The sequence below is a fragment of the Hemitrygon akajei genome, chromosome 11 (genome assembly GCF_048418815.1).
Source record: "Hemitrygon akajei chromosome 11, sHemAka1.3, whole genome shotgun sequence".
Taxonomy (NCBI): domain Eukaryota; kingdom Metazoa; phylum Chordata; class Chondrichthyes; order Myliobatiformes; family Dasyatidae; genus Hemitrygon; species Hemitrygon akajei.
The window spans coordinates 86556456-86569682 of NC_133134.1; the positions used below are offsets into that span (position 1 = coordinate 86556456).

General features: G+C 42.0%; 1 protein-coding gene across 1 annotated transcript in view; it reads right to left on the reverse strand.

Annotated features, from left to right (window-relative positions):
* The window catches only part of LOC140735815 (ras GTPase-activating-like protein IQGAP1), a 247891-nt gene that overhangs the window by 71808 nt on the left and 162856 nt on the right, over positions 1-13227 (reverse strand). The window contains 2 exon segments of the mRNA XM_073061320.1: positions 10475-10638; positions 11614-11766. Of these exon segments, the coding sequence (XP_072917421.1) occupies positions 10475-10638; positions 11614-11766 (317 nt within the window).

The window sequence follows — 13227 nt, forward strand, 5'->3', positions numbered from 1 at the left end:
TTAGCTGAACTGATCAGAATGGACCCAGATATTAAGGGTTTTAGAGTTAACCAAGAAGAATACAAGATCAACTTATTTGCTGATGATGTTCTACTTTATCTAACAAACCCATTGCAATCGTTGCGTAAATTATCCTATAGATTAGAAGAATATGGGAAAGTATCAGGTTACAAAATAAATTGGGACAAAAGTGAAATTTTACCTCTTACTAAAGGAGACTATAATCAATGTCGATCAATAACCCAGTTCAGATGGCCGGCAAATGGTATAAAATATTTAGGTATAAGAGTCGATAATGATATAAAGAACATATACAAATTAAATTATTTACCACTATTGAAAAAAATTCAAGAAGATCTTGATAAATGGATGGTATTACCAATAACATTAGTAGGTAGAGTAAATACCATAAAAATGAATATATTCCCTAGATTACAATACTTATTTCAATGACTACCAATACAATTACCCCAGAAGTTTTTTCAAGAGCTGAATAAATATGTGAGGAAGTTTCTTTGGAAAGGTAAGATGTCAAGAATATCGTTGGAAAAATTGACATGGAAATTTGAGCTAGGAGGGTTACAACTTCCAAATTTTAAGAATTATTATAAAGCAAATCAACTTAGATTTATTGCATCCTTTTTTGAGAAAGACAAACCGGCGTGGATCAGAATAGAACTAGATAAAATAGGAGAAAACATACCAGAAGACTTTATATATAAATGGGAATCTAAATGGATACGGGAAAAGAAAGAATCTCCTATATTAAAACATTTGATTGATTTATGGAATAAGATAAATGTTGACGATGAGACAAAGAAATCCTTATTAGCAAAGAGATCTTTAATCCAAAATAGACTTATTCCTTTTACAATGGATAATCAACTTTTATATAATTGGTTTCAAAAAGGGATTAGATTTATAGGAGATTGTTTTGAAGGAGGTATATTAATGTCATTTGATCAATTAAAGAATAAATATAAAGTATCAAACAACACTCTTTTTTGTTACTTTCAACTAAGGGCTTATTTAAGAGAAAAGCTAGGTCAAACAATGTTACTACCGAAACCCAATGAAATAGAAACTTTAATTCAAAAAGGAAAGATTAAAAAATTTATCTCTTGTATGTATAATTTGATTCAAAAACAGGCAATTAAACAAGGAGTCCATAAGTCAAGACAAAAATGGGAAAGTGATTTGAATATCAAAATTGAAGAAAAAAACTGGTCAAGACTATGTCTTGAGAGTATGACAAATACAATAAACGTTCGATTAAGATTAGTGCAATACAATTTTTTACATCAACTATATATTACACCACAAAAAATAAACAAATTAAACCCAAATCTATCTGATCAGTGTTTTCGATGTAACCAAGAAATTGGTACTTTTTTACATTCTACTTGGTCTTGCTCCAAAATTCAACCTTTTTGGACAAATTTAAGAGTTTTACTGGAACAAATCATTGGAATACAACTTCCACACAACCCAACATTACTTTTACTAGGTAATATTGAAGGGATAAAACCGATATCCAGATTGAATAAATATCAGAAAGAATTTATAAAAATTGCATTGGCAGTAGCCAAAAAAGCTATTGCAGTGACTTGGAAATCGGATACATATCTAAGTATAGATCGTTGGAAGAACGAAATTTATGGCTGTATTCCACTTGAAAAAATCACTTACAATTTAAGAGATAAATATGAAACATTTTTGAAAATTTGGTGCCCTTATTTACAAAAGACAGGATTAAATATATAGGTGCTCCGAAGATGAAATAATTGGTTACTTGGGGAAAGAAATAAATGCATACACTAAAGTTATTACGAACTCCGTGGAGCGTGTGGGGATCTTCCAATATCCAGGCATTCCTTTTTTTTTTTTTTTTCTTCTCTTTCTTTTTTAGGGATGTTAGGGGGGAGGGGTTAAGGGGAGGGGGGCTGGGTAACATTTTTTTTTCTCATACACTTTTATTTTGTAACTATTTGAAAACAATAAAAAAAGTTAAAAAAAAAAAGAAATAACAAGCAGTATTGACATAGGAGAATTGGTTGATGTTGTGTACGTGGATTTTCAGGTCTTTGACAAGGTGCCACACATAAGTTAAGTGCCCATGATGTTACAGGAAAAATACTAGTATGAATAGAACATTGGATGATTGGCAGGAAGAAAAGACTGGAAAAAAGGGAGCCTTTTCTTGTTGACTGCCGGTTACTAGTGGAATTCCACTAGGGTCTGTGTTGGGACTTCTTTTGATGTTATCTGTCAATGATTTGGACATCAGAAGTTATTGCTTTGTGGCCAAGTTTGAGGACATTACTAAAAAGGGCAGGTAGTTTTGAGGAAGTAGAAAAGGTATAGAAGGACTTAAGATAACTTAAGAGAATGGGCAAAGAAGTGGCAGATGGAATACAGTGTCGGGAAGTGTATCGTCATGCAATTTGGTAGAAGAAGTAAAAGGGTAAATTATTTTCTGAATGGAGAGAAAATTCAAACATCTAAGGTATAAAGGGACTTGGGAGTTCTTGTGTAGGATACCCAAAAGGTTAATTTGCAGGTTGAGTCAGTGGTGAGGAAGGAAAGTGTGAGGATTCATTTTGAGAGGATTGGAAGATAAAAGCAAGGATGTAATTCTGAGGCTTTATAAAACACTGGTGAGGCACTTGGACTATTGTGTGCAGTTTTGGGCCCCTTAACAAAGAAAGGATGTGCTGACATTGGAGAGGGTTCAAAAACGATTTACAAAAATAATTCTGGGATTGAATGGCTTGACATATGAGGACAGTTTGATAGCTCTGGGCCTTTACTTACTGGAATTCAGAAGAAAGAAAGGTGACCGCATTGAGGCCTATTGAATGCTGAAAGGCTTCAATAGAGTGGATGTGGAGGGGGAGTCTAAGACCAGAGGACACAGCCTCAGAATAGAGGGGCATCCTTTCAGAACAGAGATGAGGAGAAATTTCTTTAGCCTGAGAGTGGTGAATCTGTGTAATTTGTTACCACAGGTGGCTTTGGAGGCCAACTAATTGGGTATATGTAAGGCGGAGGTTAATAGGTTCGTGATTAGTCAGGGCATGAAGGGATACTGGGAGAAGGCAGGAAATTGGGTCTGAGAGAGAAAATAAATCAGCCATGATGAAATTGTGGAGCAGACTCAATCGGCCAGATGGCCTAATTCTGCTCCTGAATCTTATGCTGTAAAACAGGTCCTTTGGCCCATCACCACTGTGCTGACTATCAACAAAATGTCAAAGGTTACATTAAGGAGGCAGAACAATGAGTTGAGAGGGATAATAAATCAGCCATGATGGAATGGTGGAGCAGACTTGATGGACTGACTGGCCTAATTCTGTTCCTATGTCATATGGTCTAACCACCCATTTACACCCAACCTCATTTTATTCTCTCCACATTCCTGTCAACTCCCACCAGATTCTACCCTCATCCACACACAGGCAACAATTAACTTGTACATCTTTCTGATGTGGGTGGAAACCAGAGGACCTGGAAGAATCCCAGACAGTTATGGGGAGAATGTGTGCACTCCACATGGACAGCATCTGAGGTCAGGAGAGAATCTTGTGTCACTGAAACTGTGAAGTGGCGGTTCTGCTAAATGTACCGATGGAGGGTAAATGAGGACCTGGGGTAACATGCAATGCTTTTACAGTGAAACGGTCCGTGCCTGGATACTTTGAATGAGTTCACTTCAGCAAGACGTCACAAAAATCCACTTAAGCATCTTAGTCTGTAACCCTTAAAGTCCCAAAAATTAATCAACATCCTGACCCTGACAACTGCTTAAGGGTGATAATTTCCACCGTCCTTTGTGTCAGGAAGTGCTAACTGGCCTAGTTCTAATCTTATGTAACGCACTGGTAAAGGCTTTACTGCTAACGTTGTGGGGTATTTCATGTAAAAGTCTTTCTGTAAAAGCAGTGTTTGGGCTACTGTGGGAGATGAGGGATGCTTAAGAACGTGGGCAATCCAATGAGGAGAGTGGAACAGGGAGAAGGTAGGGGGAGCGGTTTTGTGACCGACAACGGTGATGGTCTTTGTTCAGGCAGAGATGAAGAGTGAGGACGTTGGAGAGAACCAGACATAGGATTCAATCCAGTGGGGAAACGCAATTTGATGGAGCCCAGGCATAGAAGTCTGTAGAGGATAAACATAGCTTTTGGAAGATTTGAGCTTCAACCTGGCACATCTGACTGATTAATTATAATGAGCCCTTTTTGTTTTTTTCTTTCTTGCTTTTCTGTATTAACTCTTCGGTTAAGTTAATGTTCACAAACATACTTCATAATTGTATGCAGTGTGCAATCTGTTATTATATGCTGACTGGTTATTGCAGGGCAGTAAATCACACAGGATTCTCACAAATGGGGCGAACATCCCAATTTCATGGATTTGGCCTTAGACGTATGAAGTCAGAGAAAGGTGGGTTATCACCCCGGAATCCAGTGGCTGTTAGCGAGGGACTAACCAGCTGCATTTCAAGAAACACCCAGAAAAAGGAGATTTCATGTGGGGGTATCATCCTTGATTGACTTCATTGAACGCTGTGATTGCCTCAAAAATAATTGATTAAGTGGGTTTGTGGTTAAGCTCGTGTTAAACTGTCGCCTAGGAAAGTGGTTCTGAATGCCACAAGGGTTAAGTGTTGGTGCAATTCAAAGAGATTATCTCTAGCTAATGCTTATGTTCTAAGCAGGGTGATTGTCCACAGCCTAGATAAATTGTAACTTAGGGTTTTAAGCACTGTTAAATCATTAGGGAAAGTTACAATCATGAAGTGGCAATTTGACCAAATGGAAGGGAAAAATATAGTGCTAGTTCAGACTAGTGGTGACGTAATGAGAGTGGATCTGCCTGGTACCATTGGGGTCCCGGGAGAGACAGGGCCATGGGCTGTCCATACTTCCCAAGGAAAGGGCAATATAGGTGAGAGCACTAAATTGGAAGCAAGAGTTTCCTGTAGCTGAGGGCAGAGGCTTTCTTGTTTCTGCAGAGGGAAGGGATAGAGTGGTCTGATGTGGAGGGTCTAAAGCGTCCTCCAGCAAGAGGTGAAAATTCTGAGTAGGTACCTGCCCTTACGTCACTGGAGGATAAATGTCAAAGTGCACCGGCAGAGAGTCAAACTTATTGTAGGCTGAGAATGTTCTCGGGAGTGAAGCCCACACACAAGAGGGAGGAGCAGATCTCTCAGATGCTGGATGAGTGGCAGTGATCTGATAATGTAAGAAGACTACCAGTCCAGCTGCTGAATTTGTGAGGTCCTAAAAGTCAGAAAACCCCTTAGCTACTTCCACAACCTACATGTAAGCACTCGAAAACAACTTTGGCACAACAGGAAGCCCAATGGAGCTTAGGGTTGAGAAGCATGTTTCAAAGGGCTGCTATTGAATGGGGTGCCTGGAAAAAGGGTGTGGCTGGTATTGCCTGTTACAACTGTGGTGAGGAGGGACACTTCAGGTGGGAGTGTGAAGGATGGGAAAACCATCGGAGAGTGAGCCCACAGTTACTTAAGCAGAAAGGGAAGTTGGGAATCTTTGGACAGACCCAGTGAGGGAAAAGCCTGGTGTCTTAGGGAGAATACATTCCAATCAATGCATCAAGGAGGACACTAAAGTGAAAAACACTATTCCTGAAGGCTAAGTGGAGCCGAGCTGCAGTGTATCCCTATGGATCAAGGATAGTTATGCTAGAGCCATACTTGACACTGGTTCTCGGATTACTCTGCTGTACAGATCTTTCTACAACCGGTATTTGACACATTTACCAATGATGCCATTCAGTGTGCTAGAGCTTTGTAATACTCTTGACTACCCATATGATGTTTACTGGTTGTTGAAGCTGGTGTTTTAGGAGGCAGATATGGGAATAGCTGAAGTCCTTGATACTTTAGTGTTGGTTTGCCCAGACCCAGTCGAGAAGGGTGAAGCTTCAACTCTTGTGCGAACAATACTATTGTGAGGAAGCTAGTGGGAGCTTGCAAGGATAAAGTTGGAGAGAGTTTTCCAAAAACCTTGTCCATTCACTTAGTATTTAGAGCTGCTTTTGAGGAAGTGCATGCCTTTCCTAGGCTGGATGATGAGCACAAATGAGGAACTGTGTGGTACACCCAGTTCAAACCAGTCATGTTATGGCCTGGGGAAGTAGCTAGGGTGAAGGGAAACCCCAAATTTCCCAGAAAGCCTGAGGCCGAGGCCGTCTTGGTGGATGCTCCAGAAGACCATAAGAGGAGTCAGGCTTACCTGTTGGGGTACTGGTGTGGCCTGAACAGCAGAAGCCCTCAGTTGTACAGGTGAACAGGATGACAGTGATTGTCAGGAACACCTCAGAGAGGGAGGTCACTCTCAGGCGGGGAATGCCGATGGCACACCTTTTTCTGGTGACTGCAATGTCTAGTTTTCTGGTGAGACAAGCAGGAGAGAAACCATCTCCTGGAAAGGGAAAATTCACAGGTAAGTCATTCAATTTTGATGACTTCCTGGTACCTGGAGGTTGGAAGAGGAGATTGACAGTGTTGAAGTTTGAAGGTGCCTTTTCTACTGACGAGTTTGATGTGGGTTGTTCCGAGAGTACTCGCCACACCATCCAAGTGACAGGGAACACCCTTTTCAGAGAAAGGTCTTGGCGACTAGCATCGGTGAGGTGGAGGACGTTTGGCAACATCTCTGGAAGCTGAAGGAAGTTGGGATTACCACTGAGTCCAGGAGTCCCTATGCATCCCCCATAGTGGTGGCAAGGAAGAAGAATGGGAAGGAACGAATATGTGTTGACTATTGGATTCTGAACCAACATACATTGCCCAACCAGTATACTGTTCCACAGATTGAGGGCACACTGACATACTGAGTGGAGTGATGTGTTTCAAAGTACTGGAGAGTGGGTATTATCAGATACCCTTTAATGTGGCTGACAAGGAGAAGACAACATTCAATGTCCACTTGGATTCTTTCAATTTGAAAGGATGCCCCAGGAATATCAGGAGCTCCAGCTACTTTCCAGCGTGTTATGGAAAAAAACTATTGGGGATATGAACTTGCTTGAGCTGCTGGTGTGTCTGGATGCACATTATGAGACATAATGTTTGGGACAACCCTGGAAGAGCACAAGGCAAGGCTACTGAAGGTGTTAGGCTGCCTGAAAGCTGAAGAATTAAAACCGTCACTGGACAAGTGCCAGTTCTTCAAGAGGTCTGTCACCTATGTTGGCACATAGCCTCATGGAATGGAGTAGTTATGGATTTGTCAAAGATAGAGACGGTGGCCAAGGCCCAAGAATGTGAGTGCTCTACACTCATTCCTTGGATCCTGTGCGTACTAATGGAGGCTCCTGAAGGGCTACTCTAAAGTGATTCACCCTTTGAATCAGCTTCTGTGCAGTTACCGTCCCTTGGGAAGAATGGAAGGAGGACGAACAGAGAAGATGGTGAAGATTATTTTAATCCTTCGGTGCAAGATGGGATGAAAAACATGAAGAGGCTTTTCAGTTGCTGAAGGAGTGGCTGACAAAAGCGCCTGTGTTGGCGCTTGATTGGACACACCACTGCATACAGCCGCCTGCCAAGAGAGCTTAGTAGCATGTCTAGCAGCACGCTCTATATCAGGATCAAGCATATAGTTGAGATCTGTCGCTTTTGTCAGACGGAGACCATCAAGCTCCGAGAGAAACTACCCCACACACGAATTGGAGTTTCTGGCATTGAAATGGGCTGTGGCGGATAAATTAAGAGGTGAGAATGGACAACAATCCATTGACTTATACCCTGACCTCGGCAAAATTAGATGCCACTGGCCATCGTTGGTTGGCGGCATTGTCTGCCTATGATTTCAGTCTGAAGTACCAGCCGGGGAGCAGGAACGTGATGTGGATGCTTTGTCCTGGCGGGAGCACGAAGGGCTGGAAATGAACGGAGAGTGGGAGAGCACCCTACCCTGAAGTTAAAGCAATTTGCCTTTTTTCCATCACAGAGAAGTCAGAGGCAAGGCAAGGGCAGGACTGAGCAGTGGATCATTTGGGAGCTTCTGGTTGTGCCATTCCACAAGTTTACTGCAACCTGGCTGCTCTGAATACAAAGAATTGAGTCCAGGGGAAGTGGCTGCCATTCAGTGAGATAACCTTTGTATAGGTACCGTTTAATCAGCTGTTACGGAAGGGGATATGGCCCAAGGCAAAAGGATGAAAGACCCTGTTGTATCTCTACTGCTGAGAGAATGGAACAAAATGGAATCGAGGAACCAGATTCTATACCAGGTCACGTCGCCTCCAGACAGACCTCGGTGCTCCCAATTGGTTCTGCCCGAAAAGTATCAGAGGATTGTGTTGAACTCAGTTTGATGATGATTCAGGTCATTTAGGGCTTGACAAGATCTAATGATTGGTCACAGATCTGTTCTACTGGCCCTGAATAAAGCCAGAGGTCGTAAAGTACTGCAAATCATGCATCCAATGTATTTGGATGAAGACGCTGCCTACAAGGGCCACTCCTCTATCCCATTTGCAGAGTGCAGGGCCATTTGATCAGACATGTATAGATTTCCTGTCCATAGAGCACGATTCCAGCAACACGGCAAATGCCTTAGTTATTACAGAGTACTACTGCACCAGATATGCTCAACCTTGCCGACAAAGGATCAGAGGGTGTTCACCATGGCCAAAGTATTATGGGAGAAGTATTTCACTCGTTATGGCCTTCCCCAACAGATACATAGCGATCAGGCAAGGGATTTTGAGAGAAGGTTCATTCATGGGTTACTAAGCATGCTTGGAGTTGAGAAGTCGAGGACTATGTCTTGTCACCCTCAGGGTGATCCCCAGCCCGAGAGGTTCAACCAGACATTGCTAGACATGCTCGGAACCATGGAGATCAGTAAGAAGAACAAACGGGAGTCAGCATATTGGGCACTTGGTGCAGTGCTACAAACGTACACAGAATGAAGCTACAGGATACTCGCCATATTCTTTGATGTTTGGATACGAAGCAAGGTTGCCTATTGACCTTTGTTTTGGGACTGGTGGGGAAGATTTGCCACAGAAGATATCTGAAGTATGTGTCTGACATGAGGAGGATCTAGCAAAAGGCTTATGAACTAGCAGAGGTCTCCACTACCAAGCAGAATCGAGGACATATGATCAAAAGATGAAAAATTCTCCCAACTGATACCCAGTGTTCTCATAAAGAATTTGGGGCTACCAGAGAAGCACAAGTTGGCTGAGTGTGGGTGGCTATGTCTTACACAGTGGAGAGTCAAGTTTTCCATGTGAAACCAGAGGATGGGAATGGACCTGTCAAGATTCTCCATCGGAACCACCTACCCCTGGGAGAAGAGATATGTGGACAATGAAGATAGACTGAGCTCTAAAGTAACTGAAATGAAGCTGAGCCCAACTAAATGAAGGGGTCTTGAGTTGCCAGAGGGCACGAGTAATGGACGGGGAGAGGTCTCTTCATGTAGACAGGAAAGATCCCAGAGAATGTCTGAAATTGAAGAAGTAGATTATGGAGATAAGGGGGTCTCAAGAATCTGGAAACCTTCAAACAGGCTGGCCTATGTCACAACGGGGCAACCGAGCACTGCACCTATTCCACTAGTGAGATACGTCACTACCATTTACAAATGGATTGGAGGTTCTGACATCATGAAATTTCTTTGAAAACTGTATTAAGGAGGAAAGGATGATTTATTTCAAGTCATGAGGACATGACTATTTTGGTGGGGGTGGGGTGTGTAGAAGCAGTGTTTGGGTTACTGTGGGAAATAACGGATGCTTAGGAATGTGGGTCATCCAATCAGGAGGGTGGAACAAAAAGAAGGTTCTGGAGAAGGCTGGGGGAACGGTTTTGTGACTGACACTGGTGGTGGGACTTGTTCTTTGTTTGGTGGGAGATGGAGAAAAAAAGATGCTGAAGAGAACCGGTCGTAGAATTCGAAGTGGTAGGAAAACACGATTCAATGGAGCCCAGGCGTGGAGGTCTGCCAAGGATCTGTGAATATGGCTTTTGGAAGATTTGAGCTCCAACCTGTGCACATTTGACTGATTAATTAAAATGGGGCCTTTTGGGTTTTTTTCTCTTTTCTTTACTAGCTCTTCGGGCAAGTTAATATTCACAAACATACTTCTTTATAATTGCACACAGTGTACGACCTCTTATTTTATGCTGACAAATCAGGGCTTGGGTGGGTGTGATATCCCAATCTCACAGATTTGGTAGAACCAAAGTTGTATACACCTTAAACTTACAAAGACAGAGAAAGGTAAGTTTATCACTACGGAATCCAGTAGCTGTTAGTGAAGGGCTAACCAACCACATTGCTCAGAAAGGGAGGTTTAATTTAAAACAATGTCTCCACCTGACTTTGTATCTCCTTATCTATCAACCCCAAATCAGAGTTTATCCAGTTGTTTAGTTATCTTAAAATACGTCAAATAGGCCTCTTTGGTGGGCATCGCAAGCACATACCTAACCTCCTCTCGAAGAGCTGTGGTGAACAGACGCAATAGCAGGTAGCCCTCCCTCTCATTGGATGCGTAGTTGTAGAGTGAAAAGATCACAGACTCCATGAACTTGGTTGATCTGTTCTGAGGCATCTGGAAGATCAGCTTAGCCAGGTAGACCGGTTTCGTCTGACATAGGAGAAACAGAAGCAGACTGGGAGTGAGAACTTAACAGGTTAGGCAGCATCTATGAAGAGGAATAAACAGTCAACGTTTCAGGCAGAACCCTTCATCAGGAAAGGAAGGGGAAGAAGCCAGAATAAGGAGGTGAGGTGAGGGGAAGGAGTACTAAGCTAGCAGGTGATAGATGAAACCAGGTGAGGGGGAAAATAGTGGGTGAGGGAAGGGAAATGAAATGAGAAGCTGGAAAGGTGGGCAAGGGAGGGAGAATGGAATAAGAAGCTGGGAGGTGATAGGTAGAAGAGTCCAAGGACTGAAGAAGGAAACTGATAGGAGTGAACATTGGACCATGGGTGAAAGGGCAGGAGGAGTGTTAGGAAAAGATTTGGAAGGTAAAAATGATTAGAATGCAATACATCAGGCAACCTGAGTCATCATATATCTATCTTCTATTTTCTCCCTCATATTTAACCTTCTGACAACTAAATATTCGTTGAATATTATGTATTGAAGTCGATGCTTTTATTCTCACCAATTACTTATTGAAATGCTTAGATACAGCAACATAGTTGAGAGGGATTTGCAGAGAAATCAGGTGGGAGTGGGGAGTGAAATGTCATCAGGAAGGGTAGAGTCATGATGTATATTGAAAGGTTTAATAAACATTTTTCAAAACCAAAGAGGGAACTGAAAGGCTGAAAGAGCAGTTGCTTGAGGAGGATTGTATTGTATGGCTTTGATGCCTAAGAGATGCTAGGGGAAAGAGCACCGATAAAAAAAAATACACTTCTCAAAAATAAATTCATCTTAAACCTCTCAAATAGTCTACTGTTTAACAGCAGGGTGAAAGGTACAGGAATGACTGACTGATTAATCCTGGGTTAAGTGACTAATTCACAGGACTTACTTAACCTGCTCTCACCCAATACTGGAGGGATAAGCAAAAGACAGCAGAGGAGGACATCTTGGCTGTTTGAACATTACCTGTAGGAGGTAGAAGAGATGTTGGTAGGCCTCCAGTTTCTCCCGCTTCTCTCTGCTGAGGGCCTTTATCCCCTTTTGTTTGTCGATCACCATCAGGTCTGACAGCTGTCCCTTGTTCTTCTTAGTCAGTTTCTTGCAGTGGGAAACCACTTCCTACAAATCAAGACCGAAGTCCATCATACCTCTACCTTGGGATATACTACAGGAGCCAATGAAGATTCTGAACTTGCCCAGTGAAATCACTTGCTTCACACACATCACAGTATGAGTGTAGAAATGCAATGACATTTCTGACCAGGATTTATTGTCAAATTGGTTCCTATATTCCCAGCATCAGAATCAAGTTTATTACCAATGACATTACGCTGGAAAATTTGTTATTTTGCAGCAGCACAATGCAATAAAAAAACTATACGTTACAATAAACAATACATTAAAAAACCTAAAGTAATGCAAAACAGAGGAGGAGTGAGCTGGTGTTCATGGGTTCACAGACTTCAAAGATCTGATAGCGGAGGGAAAGTGAGGTGTTGTTCACGGGTTCATGGACTGTCAGAAATCTGATGACAGAGGGATAGTGAGGTGTTGTTCATGGGTTCATGGACCATCAGAAATCTGATGACAGTGGGATAGTGAGGTGTTGTTCACGGACTGTCAGAAATCTGATGACAGAGGGATAGTGAGGTGTTGTTCATGGACTGTCAGAAATCTGATGACAGAGGGATAGTGAGGTGTTGTTCACGGACTGTCAGAAATCTGATGACAGAGGGATAGTGAGGTGTTGTTCACGGACTGTCAGAAATCTGATGACAGAGGGATAGTGAGGTGTTGTTCACGGACTGTCAGAAATCTGATGACAGAGGGATAATGAGGTGGTGTTCATGGACTGTTCAGCAATCTGATGGTGGAGGGGAAGACTTTATTCCTAAAATGTTGAGTGTGTATTTTCAGGCTCTTGCCCTCTTCTCATTACTACCATTGGAGACATGTCCAGGGTGGATCCCTGCTGCCTTTTTAGGCATCAGCTTGTGAAGATGTATACTGAGCATCTTTAATGTAGTAAGATATCTGAAGATGCTTCATTGGAGTATTAACATTAGAACTGCAGCCACAAGATAAAAGTAAAACTCACCAATATTTAGACCCAAATAGATTTTAAATGAACTGTTCTAGAGGAAGGTAATTTTGGGGTAGGGAATCCAAAACTAGACAGCAATGACAGGGAAGAATGGAGCTGTAAAGTTTATAGAAGCTAGGCTGGAATTATAGTTCTGGTTGCCACATTATAGGAAGGATATGATTGCACAGAAGATTCACAGGAATGTGGTCTGAACTGGATAGTTTGAATTATGAAGATATACTGGTTAGGCTGGGACTATTTTCCCTGGAGCATAGGAAGCTGAGACACAATCTATTAGAGGTTTATAGAATTATGTGGATCATAGATAAGGTAGGTGGTGTTGGCTTGGGGTGTTATTTTTATTGCAGTTTAAATTTCCTATCCTTGTGCGTATTTTTATACAATCACCAAAATACATGTAACTTCTTACTCCAGTGGTTGGTAAGTTGATGGAAAAGATCCTGGGAGGCAGGATTTATGAACATTTGGAGAGG